This window comes from Chiloscyllium plagiosum, unplaced genomic scaffold (assembly GCF_037043375.1).
Source record: "Chiloscyllium plagiosum isolate Xiang-an unplaced genomic scaffold, Cpla_swu_hap1 HiC_scaffold_5, whole genome shotgun sequence".
Classification (NCBI taxonomy): Eukaryota; Metazoa; Chordata; class Chondrichthyes; order Orectolobiformes; family Hemiscylliidae; genus Chiloscyllium; species Chiloscyllium plagiosum.
In genome coordinates this window covers 95807796-95827016 of record NW_028270143.1, presented here as the reverse complement: position 1 = coordinate 95827016, position 19221 = coordinate 95807796, and the positions used below count along the sequence as shown (strand labels likewise).

The 19221-nt window shown below is 41.0% G+C and overlaps 1 protein-coding gene across 2 annotated transcripts in view; it reads left to right on the top strand.

The window, feature by feature from the left end:
- The window catches only part of LOC122550078 (kinesin-1 heavy chain), a 100898-nt gene that overhangs the window by 45335 nt on the left and 36342 nt on the right, over positions 1–19221 (top strand). For both annotated transcript variants that reach the window (XM_087987517.1, XM_087987516.1), the window contains exons 11-16: positions 1740–1888; positions 5746–5918; positions 7078–7146; positions 7687–7893; positions 8590–8733; positions 15463–15648. In XM_087987517.1, coding sequence (XP_087843643.1) covers positions 1740–1888; positions 5746–5918; positions 7078–7146; positions 7687–7893; positions 8590–8733; positions 15463–15648 — 928 coding nt within the window. The remainder of the gene's footprint in view (positions 1–1739; positions 1889–5745; positions 5919–7077; positions 7147–7686; positions 7894–8589; positions 8734–15462; positions 15649–19221) is intronic.

Here is a 19221-nt window from a genome sequence, read left to right as displayed (position 1 = left end):
GAAAGTGAGGACTGCAGATGCTGGAGATCAGAGCTTAAAAATGTTTTGCTGGAAAAACGCAGCAGGTCAGGCAGCGTCAAAGGAACAGGAGAATTGACGTTTCGAGCATAAGCCCTTCAGGCAAGGCTGAAGAAGGGCTTATGCCCGAAACGTCGATTCTCCTGTTCCTTTGATGCTGCCTGACCTGCTGCGCTTTTCCAGCAACACATATTTTTAAGCTAGTTTCTTTGTAATACTTGTTTCATAGTTTTCTTTCAAACCACTGGAATGTTTTGCTTGCCTGAGCATATTCTACTGCTTCATTCACTTTTTTAAATAATTTTTTGTAATTGTTTTTTTCCTGAAATTGTAAAGATGAAAATAAACACTTTTTGAACCAGTAAAATTATAACATTTTATAATTGTTGGGTATGTACTGGATTGTGTATTGAGAATTTGTCACCATCATTGACCTTCTCCATGTATCAATATTTGAAGCGCTGGATTGTTGACTGGTGACCATCATTATAGGTGAGCCAATCATCATCTGTTTTCAGTAGTGTGTACTATGCTTATATACTTCCATCTGGGGTTATAAATGAGCATCAAGAATTGGAACCCATGCTGAAATTTTTTTCCCTCCCAAACTCAAATATCCCACAGGATGTTTACTTGCATTGTCACACTATTGACCCTTTTGCAAAGTGGTGTTTATCTTAAATCCAATTTGAGCATATTTAGTCTGAATGGACTACAATGGTTCAAGAAAGCAGCTTGCCATTACTTTCTCAAGGACACTTGGGGATATGCAATAAATCCTGACCTTGCTAGAGAAAGTCATCCCCCTGAAAAGTTTCTTAAACTGGGCTTCTGTTTTTGGAAGTTTGACCTGGAAGTACTGAATAGCATAGTTCCCTAGTTCCATGTAAAGGACATTATGGAAGAGGCAATAAACACCTGGCAGGGGAAGGAATAATCAAAGCAGTAAAAATATTATTTAAAAGTCTAGAAGTACTCTGCAGGATAGGTTGGCTTCTGAGCTGAAAGAAGCTGCTGACTATTCAGGTTGAACTTGCATCATTCAACTGAAACTTAACTCTGCTTCTCACTAAGGATGCTGCTAGGTCTACAGTCAAAGAGATGTATCCAGCATTTTTTTCCTTTAAATTTCAGATTCTAGCATGTGCTTTTCTTCAGCCAAAGTTGTAGTTTGCACATGAGGTAATGACAATCTGGTTTGGGTGTCAAGAACCACTGTTAAGCAATTTAAAACTATCATTAAGGCGACATAGTAACACATTTGGTGAGCATGGGGTATTTTGCTACAAAATTGTTAAAGATCATTTGGAGGAAAGTTCAGCTAAACATAAAAAGCATAATAAAATGCCAGTCTATGGAAGGAGAGAGAAGACTTAGTGCAGCTGTTTTTAGTTGAGCGATGTCAATTTTTTTTTAATCTATTTAAACCGTTCTGGGTTCCGAGGATAAAGTTTTGGAAACACGCTTTTTTCCTTTCTTGATATAAAATGTGGATGTCAAATGATCTCATGTAATGTTAACAACGTAGGAGAATTTACTCTGGTGTGCCACGCTAAACAACTGCAGTGTGCATATGGACGGGGCCAGATTATTCAAAGAGCAAAAAGCTTGTGTGGAGGTATTCATGTACAACATTTGGTTAACAAGTTAAGGAGGATCTGTGCTTTTTCTTTAAACCAAGTAAACGAGTAATTTGTTCACCCCTTTTCTGTTTCTGATAGAGCCAAGACTATTAAGAATACTGTAACCGTTAATGTTGAGTTAACAGCAGAACAATGGAAGAAGAAATATGAAAAAGAGAAAGAGAAAAACAAGACTTTAAGAAATACCATACAGTGGCTTGAAAATGAACTCAATAGATGGCGTAAAGGTATTTAAGCTTTCATTAGTAAAACTGAACCACACATTACGACTTGAAAAATAATTTAACTTGTGCCAGTTAAGATTTGGAAGGGACTCTGAGTTACTGTTAGTTTTGACTTGTCCATATCGATTTCTGTGAAACTACTTCATCTTGACCAGGACTCTGGGCATCCAAATTCATCCCTGCGCACCGTTTCAGATGCATTAGTGTGTCTAAAGTGACATACAGGGCTTAGCCTTGCTTTCAACACCTTTTTTTTTATTGAACTAGTATGAACAGAGGTGCCATGTCTCTGATGGTTTTGTCCGCTCTGAAGCGGAACTGACTGTTTTGGGGGGAGTGGGGGTTTCTTCCCAAGATGGTTGGCACAAGCCTGTTCAGAAGTATTCAGGCCAGGACTTTCCCAGCAGTAGGAAGTGAGGTGATCCCTTGGCAGTTGATCAGTCTGATGTTTCCCCGTTGTTTTTATACCGTTTTCAACTCTGTAGTTTCTGTATACTCCCTTCCATGCCAACTCTGAAATTGCCAAATAAGACAGTTTTGACCTTGGGAAGTGCATTTTGGATGAGTTCATGTGTATAGAATCCATCGATGTCAGCCTAATGGATTGGAGCAAAAACACAGATTTGACTTGTAGCCTGCTAGTCTCAAGTGAAATGGTGAATAGATAATGGCAGACCGAAAGTTTAGGGGCTGAAGTCGTCATCACTATGAAGGAAATGCTGAGGATGCAATGTTCATCTTCAGGCCTAAATGACTAATGGCAAGTGTAGTCAATATTGTCTTCTGAGCTAAGCCTTAGTCTGAGATGCAAACCTTGCTCACAGGCTATTACATAGCTATCCTGTATAGCTAGCTCATGAGCCACCAAACCACTATTGAGTATCATTGGATGACTATTGCATTCAGAGTTGTACAGTGTGTTCAGGCCACTAGTTGGTATGCCAACAACCATATGGTATGGCATGTTTTTGATCATCTGTTTGTTTCAGCCATTTGGCAGCCTACTGCCCTGGTCATCTCTCTGTCTAGGAGAACTTGTGCATAAGTGTTTGCCACTTCTGTGCTCACTACAATTTGCAAGTCAACTGCTACAGTGTGTCTTAGTATGGTATTTGGAGCCAGTAGTGAGAGTTGGGTGTCAATGAGGATATGATTCCTGTCCAGTTTATGTGTATGCAGTGTTCTCTAATGTTTTTGCTACTGCACGGGCCTTCAACATCTGCTTCTGGCAGCTGCTGCTGCACTGAAGCCATACATTGGTTTACCAATTGGTGTGTGGAGCTTACCTGCAGCCATATAACCATGCAGCAAGTAGGATGCAATAGCAAATGACACTTTAGCCAAAATAATTGTTGTTCATTCTTGGAAAAAAACACACTGTCTAGATTGCTTTCAGTCTGGCTACCTTGGATTGGAACGTTGGAACACCTAGACTCTGTTGGAAGTCACTAGACAGGTGTGTTTGCCTCTGTCTCTTCAGATGTAATCTGTTCAGGATGTTGACAGGATATCTTACAGAAGCCCTTCAGGGAGGCTAGCTTATTCAACTTTTCAGCTCTTCCACAGGACCTTTTACGTGGGTTCCTCAAAGATAGCAGTCTTATTTCTTCACTGGATACATTTTAACTGAATCCCAAAACAATGAAATAACCATACTCCTGACCAGCATTAACTCTAATTTTGTCAGCTGTGTGGGACTCTGAAGTCTGTGTACAGCAGCGACTTTGCGAACTGGAAGTCAGTGCTTCGATCAGAAAATCGACAAGCTTGGAGGCAATGTTGCTCCTCACGGTCATGAATCCAAAAATGACTTTTAGTGTAGGAGTTGTGATGTCAATTTGAGGTTGTACAGGATGTTGGTGAGGCCTCTTCTGGAATACTGTGTCCAGTCCTTGTCACCTTGTTATAGGACTGATGTTATTAAATTGGCGAAGATTTAAAATGATTTACCAGGGTGTTGCTGGGAATGGAAGGTTTGAGTTATGAAAATAGGCTGAGACCTTTTTCACTGGAGTGGAGAAGGTTGAGGGGATACCCTTAGAGGTTTATAAGATCACCGGGGCTCGGATAATATGAATAGCAAAGCCCTTTCCCTAGAGTAGGGGAGTTCAAGCTAGGTTAATATTTTTAAGTTGAGAGGAGAAAAATTTTAAAAAGGACCTGAGGGGCAACTTTCTTAGTGGTTTGTATGTGGAACTGCCAGAGGAAATAGTGGATGCAGGTACAGTTGCAACACTTTAAGTCATTTGGATGAGTACATGAATAGGAAAGGTTTGGCGGGATATGGGCCAAAAGCAGGCTAGTGGTACTAGTTTGGTTTGGTTTGGTTTGAGAACATGGTCAGCAAGGACTTGTTGGACTGAAGTGTTTTTTTATGCTGTATGACTCCGTATGATTAGGGATAGTCAACATGGCTTTGTGCGTGGGAAATCACGTCTCACAAACTTGATTGAGTTTTTTGCAGAAGTAACAGAGGATTGAGGGCAGAATGGTAGATGTGATCTATATGGACTTCAGTAAGGCGTTCGACAAGGTTCCCCATGGGAGACTGATTAGCAAGATTAGATCTCATGGAATACAGGGGGAACTAGCTATTTGGATACAGAACTGGCTCAAAAGTGGTGGTGGAGAGTTGTTTTTCAGATTTGAGGCCTGTGACCAGTGGAGTGCCACAAGGATCAGTGCTGGGTCCTCTATTTTTTGTCATTTACATAAATGATTTGAATGTGAGCACAAGAGGTACAGTTAGTAAGTTTGCAGATGACACCAAAATTGGAGGTGTAGTGGACAGCAAAGAAGGTTACCTCAGATTACAATAGGATCTTGACCAGATGGGCCAATGGGCTGAGAAGTGGCAGATGGAATTTAATTCAGATAAATGTGAGATGCTGCATTTGGGGGAAAACAAATCTTAGCAGGACATGTACACTTATGGTAAGGTCCTAGGAAGTGTTGCTGAACAAAGAGACCTTGGAGTGCAGGTTCATAGCTCCTTGAAAGTGGAGTCGCAGGTAAATAGGACAGTGAAGATGATGTTTGGCATGCTTTCCTTTATTGGTCAGAGTATTGAGTACTGGAGTTGGGAGGTCATGTTGTGGCTGTACAGGATGTTGGTTAGGCCACTGTTTTAATATTGCGTGCAATTCTGGTCTCCTTCCTATCGGAAAGATGTTGTGAAACTTGAAAGGGTTCAGAAAAGATTTACAAGGATGCTGCCAGGGTTGGAGGATTTGAGCTATAGGGAGAGGCAGAACAGGCTGGGGCTGTTTTCCCTGGAGCATCGGTGGCTGAGGGGTGACCTTATAGAGGTTTACAAAATTGAGGGGCATGGATAGAGTAAATAGGCAAAGTCTTTTCCCTGGGATTAGGGAGTCCAGAACTACAGGGCATAAGTTTAGGGTGAGAGGGGAAAGATATGAAAGAGACCTAAGGGGCAACTTTGTCTCAGAGGGTGATATAGGTATGGAATGAACTGCCAGAGGAAGTGGTGGGAGGCTGGTACAAATTGCAACATTTAAAAGGCATTTGGATGGGTATATGAATAGGAAGGGTTTGGAGGGATATGGGCCGATTGCTGGCAGGTGGGACTAGATTGGGTTGGGATATCTGGTCGGCATAGACAGTTTGGACCAAAGGGTCTGTTTCCAAGCTGTACATCTGACTTTTTTTTTCAAAAATATAGTTTTCCACTGTATTCCTTTAGTGCTTTTTTTTTTAAAAATAGGAATAGTCGCAGATATCTCCCTACACCTCAAATTAGCCAAATTTTATCATTCAGAACCTGAATCTGCAAAAAAAAAAAAAATTTCTAATGGGAAGAACTGATTTGCTTTATATCTTCAATGTATTCTTTTCTAAAGGTGAGTCTGTGCCTATAGAAGAACAATATGACAAAGAGAAACACAAGGAGGCACTTGAGATTGTTCTCACCAATGACAAAATTGAGGAAACTCCGACTGTTAAACTCACTGATGCCGAGAAGCAAAAGATGGATTCAGAAATTTCTAAACTGTATAAGCAGCTGGATGATAAGGTGTGTTAATTCCCCTTCTCCAACTGTACTACAAGAGTTGATGCATTTAAATTGTTTCTAGTGTTTTTTTTGATATCGAAAGCAAATTAGTTTTACTGTATTTGATTGTTCCTTTGATTCTTAGTCCCCATGAGAAAGCAAAATTCTGTGGCATTAGTGAAATAGTTGACCTATTCGAATTGAATTGGTCTCTTTAATAGTTAGAGTACTAACTGTGAGATATAAAGCAGCCATTTTAAACTGAAAGGACCAAGTTTAAAAACAGGCTATCTCCATTTTACTTAATCTATCTCTCTTTTAACCAATTAAGTGAGCATATTCTGAACAGTGTTCAAGGTGAAATATTTTAAAATAAGTCTGTTACATCTTGATGGTACTTGATGAAAATCCGTTTGGATATGGAGCTGGTTGGAAGATAAATGCCACCAACCATTTGCAATCATTGAGGCATATCAACTCAATTAACTTGTTGTTTTCAGAGGAGGTAAAATTGAGAACTGGCAATTTTAAGGTACTGTGAATTGTTTATTATTGATGTAATCGGGTTAATTTGAACAATGGTTATATGCAATACAAATTGACTCCAATGGATACCTTTTCCTTCAGGTGCTAGCTTTGTAAAAGAAATTTTAAATTGTTGCTAAATTAATTGTTATTTAGTTTCTGAATAAGGAAGTTGGTCAATTATCTCGAAAGGGTATTGACAAATGAATTGAATTTATTGTCACGTGTACCAAGGCACAGTGAAAAGTCTTGCAAGCAATAAACGCAGATCACATAGTTAAGTAACATAGTTTAAATAAAAGGATGGACATGGATGAATCAAAATTTGCCTTTGCTCTGTTTAGGTTATAAGACTGTCACTTTGCTATTTCATAGGCTGGGATAAATGATGTCAGGTTACTTTTAAAAACTGCATATTTGCAAGAAATTGAACACTCGATGAAAGTTATCACTTGGTATTGATACAATTTTAAAAAATACTTTTCAATGATCATACATGAGCAAAGGTCTAATTTTTGGCTGATAGGAAAAGTGAAGTATTTAAATTATGTTCTGGTGTATCTTTGCACGGGGTGTTTTTTTTTTGAGTGTACGGTTAGTATTGCTGATAAATCCATCTAAATGTGAATTGATTGTATTTTAACTCTGATTATAGGATGAGGAGATCAACCAACAGAGTCAGCTGGTGGAAAAACTTAAGCAGCAGATGTTGGATCAGGAAGAAGTAAGTCTGATCAAACTTGCTAACATTGTTTTCATCTAGTTGTATTAGACAGGCTTTTACTTGTGTCAATCGATTGCACCCTGCATGTTGATGGTCTCATCAACAGCCTATTCAGTTTCTGAGCAGAAATCTAATGTAACCATTGAGCCTGACACCTTTTTTCTTTCTGCTTCATAGCTCAGGGTATTAAGACCATTTGTGCTGCTAGTCCTACAAATGTATTACTACCTAATTCAAAATAGATCAGAGATCCTACCTGACGTCTTTCTCATTTCTATTCTTACCGAACATTGTTATGAACCCAACATTGCCGGATGTGTTTACACATTGAAGCATTGGGAGATTTTGAACTCCTTCACTGATTTATCTTGAAAGTATTAAATATATCACTGAAGGATTTATTAAGCTTTAAGAATAAAATGACTGAAATATTGCAGGTGTAATTAGCCAATTTTTATATAACTCAACCTGTAATACAGTAAACATGAAAGTAATAAAGTGCTTTCATTTATCTGGTGCTGATTTTACATCTTTATGTAGCTTCTGGCATCCACCAGACGAGACCAAGACAACATGCAGTCAGAACTCAATCGCCTCCAGGCTGAGAATGATGCCTCTAAAGAAGAAGTGAAGGAGGTCCTGCAAGCTTTGGAAGAACTTGCAGTCAATTATGACCAGAAATCACAAGAAGTTGAGGACAAGACAAGGGAATTTGAGCTACTAAGTGATGAACTCGGTCAAAAATCGGTAAGGAGTTGCTCTAGGTGAAAGCCTTTCACAATTGTGCACCATGTTTAAAAACAGCTGGTATCTTCCTTGAAGATTTTGGTGCTGTGTATGGATTAGGTAGAGAGGTGAACTTTAGAGGTTAATAAAATTGTGAGGAGTATAGATAGACTTAATAATAGGTGTCTTTTCCCTAGGATGGGGATTTCAAGAGTGGGGGCATATTTAAAGTGAGAAGAGAAATTTAGTAAAGATATGAGGGGAATTTTTTTTTTTTAAGAGGATGATTCGCATGTGGAGTGAATGTCCTGAGGAAATAGTGGATGATGACAACTGCAATGTTTAAAAGATGCTTAAGTAAGTACATAAATAGAAACTTCTTTTATTTTGCAGAGATATGGACCAGAGCAGGCAAGTGGGTCTAGTTTTTAGTTTGGGATTGTTTGGTATGGACTAGTTGGACCCAAGTGTTTGTTTCTGTGCTTTGACTCTATAAAAGATTAAATTTTTGCTAAATAATTGTAAAGAAACTTTGTAGCCTGTTGAAAGGGTATTTTGTTTCTTGATTGGTTAGATGCAAATTAATTGTGTATGCTTGTGTCAAAGCAGCACTTTACATCCTGGTTCATATCTGATTCTCAATGATAGCTTAAATAACTGCTTAAATTTTTGCTTTGCTTGTTATGAAGATGATTACTTCATTTCTGTTTAATGCAGGCTACATTAACGTCCATCGATGCAGAGCTGCAAAAACTGAAGGAAATGACCAATCATCAGAAGAAACGAGTCACTGAAATGATGACGTCGTTGTTAAAAGATCTAGCAGAAATTGGAATTGCAGTTGGCAACAATGATGTTAAGGTAAACAATACTATCTTGAAACATTGATTTGTGGCTGTCTGCCAGGGGAAACATACTTTTTGATCCTTTTTATCCATTCCTACCTCTAGGAATTTGAAAAGTTAACATGCTACTGTCAAACTCAAAAATTCTGCAATTAGTTTTCAGACCGCTTCAGTCAGTCTTGACTGTGTATTGAATGTTGCCTACTCCGTGCAGTGGTAACTTTTTTTTTAATCAAGGCATCTGCAGTTCTATCATAGACGTCAACATTTTACCTTTCTAAACATGATTCTTTACCAGTAGCATTGCCAACTTTAGAATTAAGTTTATTGTCACCTGTAAAGTACAGTGAACGACTTCACCGTTCCTGGTGCCATCTTAGGTGCCAAGGTACAAAATAGAAAAAGAAATGTCAAGAGTTCAATATTACAATTATTCCGTAGCTATGGGCCTGCAGTCACTTCACGCTGAGCTTTCCCCATGAGGGGTCATGCTTCCCCATATCGGGCCCACTCTCCCCACTAAGGCATGCTCTCCCCCACACTGGGCTGAGTCAACTGCCATCCTGGCTTACCCAACCGCCTCGTTGCTGACCATCATCCAGCTTTGCTTACTATACTGCTTAAATATCCTAGTTTAAATTTAACTCTCAGACACTACTTTTCAAGGATAAAATGCTTAGTTTCTGTAGTTGTTCCTAATCAAATGAATTGTCCAGTATGATCCAGTAATAAATTGCATAGAATGTAACTAACATAAGTGAGTCATTCTTCAACCTGACGTCTGTGCCATTGATTCTGCTCTGTTAGCTGTCTCCTACATCTCTGCACTAACACTTTTAGCTATATAGAACAGAATGACCAAAAGGTGATCACTCCTGATTGTGTGGGTGGCACAGTGGCACAGTGGTTAGCACTGCTGCCTCACAGCGCCTGAGACCTAGGTTCAAATCCTGCCTCAGGCGACTGACTGTGTGGAGTTTGCACGTTCTCCCCGTGTCTGCGTGGGTTTCCTCCGGGTGCTCCGGTTTCCTCCCACAGTCCAAAGATGTGCAGGTTAGGTGAATTGGCCATGCTAAATTGCCCGTAGTGTTAGGTAAGGGGTAAATGTAGGGGCATGGGTGGGTTGTGCTTCGGCGGGTCGGTGTAGACTTGTTGGGCCGAATGGCCTGTTTCCACACTGTAATGTAATGTAATGTAATCTAATCTAATCTAAGATACAGGCTCCCAATTTTCAAAACCACCTACTATATGGCTGCAACTAGACCAGTATAGAGACAAAATAAATGTAGAAATCCAAAGTAGACAAGCAGGAGGTTGGAAGAACACAGCAAGCTAGGCAGCATGAGGAGGTGGAGAAATTGACATTTTGGGTATAACTAGTCCTGTATGGCCTGTTTGCTGCTTAGAAGAAGGAAAAATAGGTCCAGTAGAATAATGCCAATATGTTTCATTCCAGATTTGGGCAGATTTGAGATTCTTAATCTTGTGTAGCACAGTCAGTATTGTATATCTGCAGATAGTTTGATTAAATATTATCTAAATCATGAGTTAGCTAATATGCTATTGATCTTCAATTGCTAAACTGTTGGGCTCAAGGATTGTAATGTGTTTTGAAGCTGAAACTAGTTCTTAAGATTCCTTTGTCGCATAAAGTTTTGTCTCAATTTACTGGAAAGACATTAAAGGTAAATTATTGAAAAGAAATATAGTTTGCTTTATTATTGTGAGCAAGCAGTTGTAGGCTCAGTGCTTCCTGTTATCAGATGTCTTGCAAATACATTTAGAATATATGTAAAAGAATTTTGTTTGAGACAAAAGTCAGTCTAAAGTTTAGACAGTAAGTTAATTTTGAAAATATGCACTCAAGTTTCATAATAGAATTTCAAGTTTCAGAAATCAAAAAATGGGCTCCTGTGTTTAAAACAAACCTACGAATTTGAGAACTTCAACCTTCTCTGGTATTTTTCTCCGTCTTTTTCATCTGGTTAACTTTAAAAAAGTAATTGATTTGTTTTCTGACTAGACTTGAGCAGGGCTTTCCAAATATGTACTTAAAGTGAATGAATTGTTTAACACCTTTTATTGAAACAGGGAAGGAGACAAGAAACAGGTAACCATAGGTCAGTTAGCCTAATACTTGGGCAAAAGTGAGGACTGCAGATGCTGGAAATCAGTCTAGATTAGAGTGGTGCTGGAAAAGCGTAGTAGGTCAGGTAGCATCCGAGGAGTAGGAAAATCGACGTTTCGGGCAAAAGCCCTTCAGGACTGAAACGTCAATTTTCCTACTCCTCGGATGCTGTCTGACCTGTTGTGCTTTTCCAGCACCACTCTAACCTAATACTTACCCAATTACATATATTACGGATCTAATTGTAGAGCATTTAGAAATGCATGATCAGAGTATGGCTTCGTGAAGGGGAACTCATGCCTGACAAATTTACTAGACGACTTTGAGGAGGTAACAAGCAGGATGAATAAAGGAGAAACACTGGATGTAATATATTTGGATTTTCAGAAGGTGTTTGATAAGGTATCTCATTCTGACAAAGCTATCTTATCTTGATAAGAGGCCATCTTGATAGAGGTACGTTTCATCGTTAGAGATTTGGGTATCTCAACAGAGATGGAATAAGGGGGTCTTTTTCAGGATGGCACCCTGTAACTAGTGTCATGGGTCAGTGCTGTGGCCACAATTATTGACTATATATAGTAATGACTCAGATGAAGGAAGTGAATATATTATAGTATACATTCTGTTTGTATATTATGCAAGAATGGGTAGGAAGGCACATAGTGATGAGGGTAGAGTCTGCAAAGGGATATACTCAGGTTAAATGGAAAAACTTGGTAGATGGAATAAACTGGGAAAATTAGAGGTTATTCACTTTGGCGCAAAAAATAGAGGAGCAAAATGTTGCTTGAAATGGAGAACGATTGCAGAAAGCTGCAGAACAGATTTGGGCGTCCCTGTGCATGAATCAGAAGTTCAGGTAATAAAGGAATGTTGACCTTACTTCAAAGGAAATGGAGTATAAAAGTAGAGAAGCTTTGCTGATACTACACAGGGCACTAGTCAGATCACACTGGAATACTGCAAGCAGTCTAATAAACCAACCCAAGGAATTTTCTCTGGACTGGCTCCAGTGCCAATATAGACCGGCAGGAGGCTGGAAGAACACAGCAAGCCAGGCAGCTTTAGGAGGTGCAGAAGTCAAATGTTTTGGGTCTAGCCCTTCAGGACTGGGGGTGGGTGTGGCGAGAGCTGCAGATGGAGGCAGAGGCAGGGTGGTGAAGTGGGGATAGGATCCAGTGCTAGTTTGACCTCCTTTCAATAAGGGGGCCTAATCTGATTGCGGTATGTCAGCTGTGGTCTGACGTGTACCTTAAAAAAAAACCTCCCTACTTTTATATTCTATTCCATTTGATGTAAAACTCAAGTTGATGCCAGGTAGATGGAGCCTGTCCCACAAGGAGTGGTTGAGTAGATTGGATCTGTATTCATTGTAGTTTTGAAGAATAAGAGGTGACCATATTGGAACATACAAGATTCCTAAGGGTCTTGACAGAATAGATTTGGAGACGTTTTTCCTTGTGGAGAACCTGGCATCAGGGGATAGAAGGTCAAGCATTTAAAACACAAATTTCTCGTTGTGTATCTATAAGAGTTGTTTATAACAAGGGTGTGTCATTAGGATATTAAAGGCTGAGATGGGCAGATGTTTACTTAGTAAGGGAATCACTGGCTGTGGAGGGAAAAGCAAAAAAAGTAGAGTTGATGGTTGCCAGATCTCATTAAATGGCAGAGCAAATAGCACTGGCTAAACGGTGTACTTTTGCTCAAGTGGACAAAGGAAGGTTGCCTTATTACTAAGAAATGAAATTTAGTCAATAGTAAGAAACTAAGTGGGTCGGATGGTGTAGAATCTGTTTGGGTAGAATTGAGGAACCATAAAGGTTTTAAAAAGAAAACCATAGTTGGAATTATGCACAGGCCTCCAAATAGGAGGAGCTGGGGTGCAAGGTACACCAGGAGATAGAAAAGATGTGTAGGAAAGGCAAAGTTAGTGATCTTGGGGGATTCCAATATGCAGGTGGACTGGGAAAATCAGGTTGGTAGTGGATTGCAAGAAAAGAAATTTGTGGAATGTCCACAAGATGGCTTTTTAGAGCAGCTTATGGTGGAGTCCTCTAGGAACAGGATTTAGTGTTGCGCAATGAGGCAGACTTGATAAGGGAGCTTAAGGTGAAGGAACCCTTAGGAGGCAGTGATCATTTATATGATTGACTTTTCCCTCTCAAATTGCAGGATAAAGGTGGAATCAGAGGATTACAGTATTACAACTGAATAAAGGCAACTGCAGAGGCAAGAGGGAGAAGCTGGGTAGAATTGGCTGGCGGAGGAACTTAGCAGGAAAGACAGTAGAACAGCAATGGCAGGAGTTTCTGGGAGAATTCAGGCGACGCAGCAGAGATTCATCCCAATGAAAAAGAAACATGGCACAGGGGACTAAGGCAACCGTGGCTGACGAGGGAAGTCAGGGATTGCATAAAAGCAAAAGAGAAAGCATGTAATGTGGGAAAGGGTAGTGAGAAACAAGAGGATTGGGAAAGGTGCAAAGACTAAGGGCAACTAAAAAAGTGAGGGAAAAGATTAAATATGAGGGTAAGCGAGCCAGTAATATAAAGGAAGACTTAAGAATTTCTTTAGATTTGTAAAGGGCTGAAGTAGACACAGGGCTGTCAGAAAAGGATTCTGGAGATGGTAGTGGGGAACAAGGAAATGGCTGAATTATTTACTTCGTGTCAGTCTTGTCTATGGCAGACATGAGTAATATCCCAAAAATTCGAGTGAGGGGGCAGAGCTGAGTATAGTGGCCATCGCCAAGGAGAAGGTGCTAGAAAAACTGGCTTGAAGGTGGATAAATCAGCTGGACCCAATGGACACACTCCTAGAATTCTAAAGGAGTAGTAGTGGAGGCATTAGTGGTGATCTTTTGAGAAATTGCTAGATTCAGGGAGGATCCCAGAGAACTGGAAAATCGCTAACGTGACCCCCTTGTTTAAAAAGGGTGTAAGGCAAAAGACTGAAAACTACAGACAGATTAGCCTAACCCGTCATGATCCATTGTGAATGAGATTTCTGAATACTTGGAAGTGTATGGTAAAATAGGGTAAAGTCAGCATGGTTTCATCAGGAGGAGGTCATGCATGACAAATCTGCCAGAATGCTTTGAGGAAGTAACAAGCAGGTTAGACCAAGAAGGCTTTTGACAAGGTGCCACACAGGAAGTGACTGAGTAAGATAAAGGCCCATGATGTTAAGAGGCAAGGTGCTAGCATGGATAGAAACTTGGCTGTCGAGCAGAAAGCAGAGCGTGGGGATAAAAAGGTCCTTCTCAGGATGGCAGTTAGTGACAAGTGGTGTTCCGCAAGGCTCTGAGCTAGGACTACATCTTTTCACTTTATACATTAATAATCTAGTTGAAGGAACTGAGCATTCTGGCTAAGTTTGCAAATTATACAAATGTCGAGGGGACAGCATTGAGGAGTCAGGGAGGCTGCAGAAGGATTTGGACAGGTTAGAATGGGCAAAAGAAGTGGCAGGTGGAGTACGTTGTGGGCAAGTATGAGATCATGCACTTTGGTAGGAAGAATAGAGGCATGGACTCTTTTCTAAATGGTGAGAAAATTCAGAAGTCTGAATTGCAAAGAGACTTGGGAGTTCTAGTCCATGATTCTGTCAAGATAAACTTGCAGATTGAGTCAGTAGTTAGGAAGCCTAATGCAATGATGGCAATTTTGTTGAGCGGAGTTGAATGTAAAGCCAGGGATGTATTTCTTGGTTCAATAAAGCTCTGGTCAGACCACATTTGGAGTATTGTGTGCAGATTTAGGCCCATCTCTCAGGAAGGATGTACTGGCACTGGAGTGTGTTCAGAGGAAGTTCACGAGAATGGTCCCAGGAATGAACAGCTTAGCATTTTGAGGAATGTTTAAGGACTCTATACCCTATGGAGTTTAGAATGATGAGGGGGGATCTAATTGAAACACACAGAATACCGAATGGCCTGGTCAGAGTAGATGCTGGGAAGATGCTTCCATTGGCAGAAGAGACTAGGATCCGAGGACCCAGCCTTAGAGTAAAGAGAAGACGTTTTAGAACAGATCAGGAGAAACCTTTTCAGCCAGAGTGGTGAATCAATGGAATTCATTCCCACAGAAGACTGTGGAGGCCAAGTCATTGAGTATATTTAAGACTGAGAGGGGTTCTTGAGCATCAATGGTTATGGGGAGGATAGAGTTGCAACACCAATCAGCCATGATTGAATGGCAGAGAAGAATCGATGGGCTGAATGACCTAATTTCTTATCCTATGTCTTGTAGTCTCCGAGGTATTAGGAAAATGTTCAGGTTTAGCTACAGTATGTTGCAGCTATCTTTTTGACCAAATTTTAATAATGTTTCTTAATGGTGTCTAATTTTGTTGCCTGCTGTTTCTGTGAAGTGTTTTGGGGTGCTTTACTATGTTAAATGTGCTGTAGAAGTATAACCTGTTATTTAAGGATGATTTCACTTTGGAGAACAGTAAAACTATTTTAGGTATCTCCTGTTTAATTCTGTTTGTCCCAATAATTTGGATTAATTATTCCCCAGATATCTTTTCTTTAATAAATTTGCTGATCTTTGTCTGAAAGTTGTGCTGATATTGTGACAAACTTTATAACTATAATTTATTTCTCTGCAGCCTGAGGGAAGTGGCCTCCTAGATGAGGAATTTACTGTGGCACGGCTGTACATTAGCAAAATGAAATCTGAAGTGAAAACCATGGTAAAACGCTGCAAGCAGTTGGAAAGTACACAGGTCGAGAATAACCAGAAGTTAGAAGAGAATGAAAAGGAACTGGCAGCTTGTCAACTTCGCATTTCCCAGGTAATTGATGTAGTAGTCTCAGAATTGCAAATTATTTGTGCTGTCCTACCTATAGCTTCAGTCCAAAGGGATGTCAAAGAAGAACACTTTTTTTGTTTCTTACAGAACTTCAACAAATCATTAAAAAAAAGGTTTTAGAGTCATAGAGATGTACAGCATGGAAACAGACCCGTCGGTCCAATCGTCCATGCCGACCTGATATCCCAACCCAATCTAGTCCCACCTGTCAGCACCTGGCTCATATCCCTCCAAACCCTCCTTATTCATATACCCATCCAAATGCCTCTTAAATGTTGCAATTGTACCAACCTCCTCCACTTCCTCTGGCAGCTCATTTCATACCCATATAACCCTCTGTGAAAAAGTTGCCCCTTGGGTTTCTCTTGCATCTTTCCCCTCTCACCCTCAACCTATGCCCTCTAGTTCTGGACTCCCTGACCCCAGGGTAAATACTTTGCTTATTTACCCTATCCATGCCCCTCGTAATTTTGTAAACCTCAATAAGGTCATACCTCAGCCTCTGCTCCAGGGAAAACAGCCCCAGCCTGTTCAGCCCCTCCCTGTAGCTCATCCTCCAACCCTGGCAACATCCTTGTAAATCTTTTCTGAACTCTTTCAAGTTTCACAACATCTTGCCGATAGGAAGGAGACCAGAATTGCATGCAATATTCCAACAGTGGCCTAACCAATGTCCTGTACAGCTGCAACATGACCTTCCAGCTCCTGTACTCAATACTCTGACCAATAAAGGAAAGCATATCAAATGCCGCCTTCACTATCCTATCTACCTGCGACTCCACTTTCAAGGAGCTATGAACCTGCACTCCAAGGTCTCTTTGTTCAGCTACACTCCCTAGGACCTTTCCATTAAGTGTATAAGTCCTACTAAGATTTGCTTTCCCAAAATGCAGCACCTCGCATTTATCTAAATTAAACTCCCATTGGCCCATCTGGTCAAGAATCTGTGTAATCTGAGGTTACCCTCTTCACTGTCCACTACACCTCCAATTTTGGTGTCATCTGCAAACTTACTAACTGTATCGCTTATGCTCGCATCCAAATCATTTATGTAAATGACAAAACGTAGAGGGCCCTTGTGACACCCCACTGGTCACAGGCCTCCAGTCTGAAAAACAACCCTCCACCACCACCACCTTCTGTCTTCTACATTTGAGCCAGTTCTGTATCCAAGTGGCGAGTTCTCCCTTTATTCCGTAAGATCTAACCTTGCTAATCAGTCTCCCATGGGGAACCTTGTCGAACACCTTACTGAAGTCCATATAGATCACATCTACCACTCTGCCCTTATCAATCCTCTTTGTTACTACTTCAAAAAACTCAATCAAGATTGTGAGACATGATTGCCCACGCACAAAGCCATGTTGACTATCACTAATCAGTCCTTGCCTTTCCAAATACATGTACATCCTGTCCCTCAGGATTCCCTCCAACAACTTGCCCACCACTGAGGTCAGGCTCACTGGTCTATAGTTCCCTGGCTTGTCCTTACTACCCTTCCTAAACAGTGGCACCACGTTTGCCAACTTCCAGTCCTCTGGCACCTCACCTGTGACTATCGATGATACAAATATCTCAGTAAGAGGCCCACCAATCCCCTCTCTAGCTTCCCACAGAGTTCTCTGGTACACCTGATCATTTATCCACCTGGGGATTTATCCACCTTTACCTGTTTCAAGACATCCAGCACTTCCTCCTCTGTAATATGGACATTTTGCAAGATGTCACCATCTATTTCCCTACATTCTATATCTTCCATGTCCTTTTCCACAGTAAATACTCCACCCTCTACTCTCTCTCCCCGCTCGTCTCCCCCCCCCCCCCCCCCCGCTCTTCTTTCCCCCCCCCCCCCCCCCCCCCCCCCCCTCTTCTTTCCCCCTTCTCTCTTCTTCTCCCAACCCCCCCCCCCGCCCCTTTCCCTGAATGTCTGCAGTTTAAAATTTGTGGTAAAGACTATTTATTTTATGCACTTATGGAATGTTGATGTTGCTTGAGAAGATGAACTTGAACAGCTGCAGGTAGACCCCTTACAGAGAGAGAGGGAATTCAAGGATTTTGGCAAGTAACAGTGAAGGAGCGGTGATATTTTCCAAGTCAAGGATGGGGAGTAGCTTGTTGGGGAACTCTAAGGTGGTGGTGTTCTGTGTGTCTGCTGCCCTTGCCCTTCTGGATGGATGTGGTCATGGGTTTGGAAGATGCTGTTTAAGGATCTCTGAATTTCAGCAGTGCATCTAGTAGATTGTACACACCTTTGAGAATTGATGGTAGAGGGAGTGGATGCTTGTCGATGTGGAGCCAATCAGTTGGGCTACTTTGTTTTGGGTGGTGTCAAGGTTCTTGAGTATTGGTGCTGCACTCAAGTAATTGGGGGAAATCTGTCACACTCCTGTCTTGTGCCTTATGGGTGATGGACAGGGTTTGCAGTGTCAGGAGGTGTTACTCACCACAGTATTTCTAGCCTCTGAGTTATTCATGATACCACTACACTTATGGTGAATCTAGTTGTTTCTGGTCAATGGTAACCTCCAGAATGATGATGGGGGATTCAATTATGGTGACACCATTGAGTGTTAAAGATCAGTGGTTGGATTGTGTCTTATTGGAGATGGTTATTGCCTGGCATTTGTGTGGCGATAATATTCCTTGCCACTTGTAGGCTCGAGCCTGGATATTGTCTAAATTTTGTTGAATGTGAGCACTGACTGCTTCATATCTGAGAGGCCGTGAATGGCGCTGAATGTTGTGCAAACATTAGCAAGGGTTCCCACTTTTCATCTTGTGATGAAGGGAAGATCGTTGAAGCAGCTGAATGGGTCCAGGACATGACCCTGAGGAACTCTCTGCAGAGACTCACTCAAGCTGAGATGGCTGACCTCCAACAACCACAAAGATTATTCTGTATACCAGCTGTGACTCCTATCAGCAGGGAGGTTTCCTTCTGATACCTATTATTCTGGTTTTGCCAGGGCTCTTTTAATGCCGCACTCAGTCAAATATGGCCTTCATGTCAATGGCTGTCAAACTCACTTCAACTCTAGAATTCAGCTCTTTTGTCTATGTTTGAACCAAGGTTGTAATGAGGTCAGGAGCTGAGTGGCCCTCGCAAAGCCCAAATTGGGTGTCAACAAGTAGGTTGTTGCTTAGCAAGTGTTGCATGATAGCCCTGTTGATGATACCTTCCATCACTATTAATGTTTGAGGATAGACTGATTTAGGCAGTAATTGGCTAGATTGGATTTGTCCTGCTTGGACAAGTTTCCACTTTGTTGGCTAGATGCCAATGTTGAACTGCTTGGTTTGAAGAGTGACGAGGAGAGCCATGATGTTGTCAGGGCCCTAACCTTTGCAGTATCCAGTGCCTCTAACCCTTTCAGGATATCAGAGTGATGTGAAGTGAATTGGCTGAAGACTGGCACCTGAAGATTACTTTTCATGCTTCAGCCATATCTCTTGCATTTGTGTTGGGCTCCTCCATCATTGATGATGGGGATATTTGTGGAGCTTCTTTGGTGTCTTCCAGTAGGTTGTTAAATTGGCTACCACCATTTAAAATGG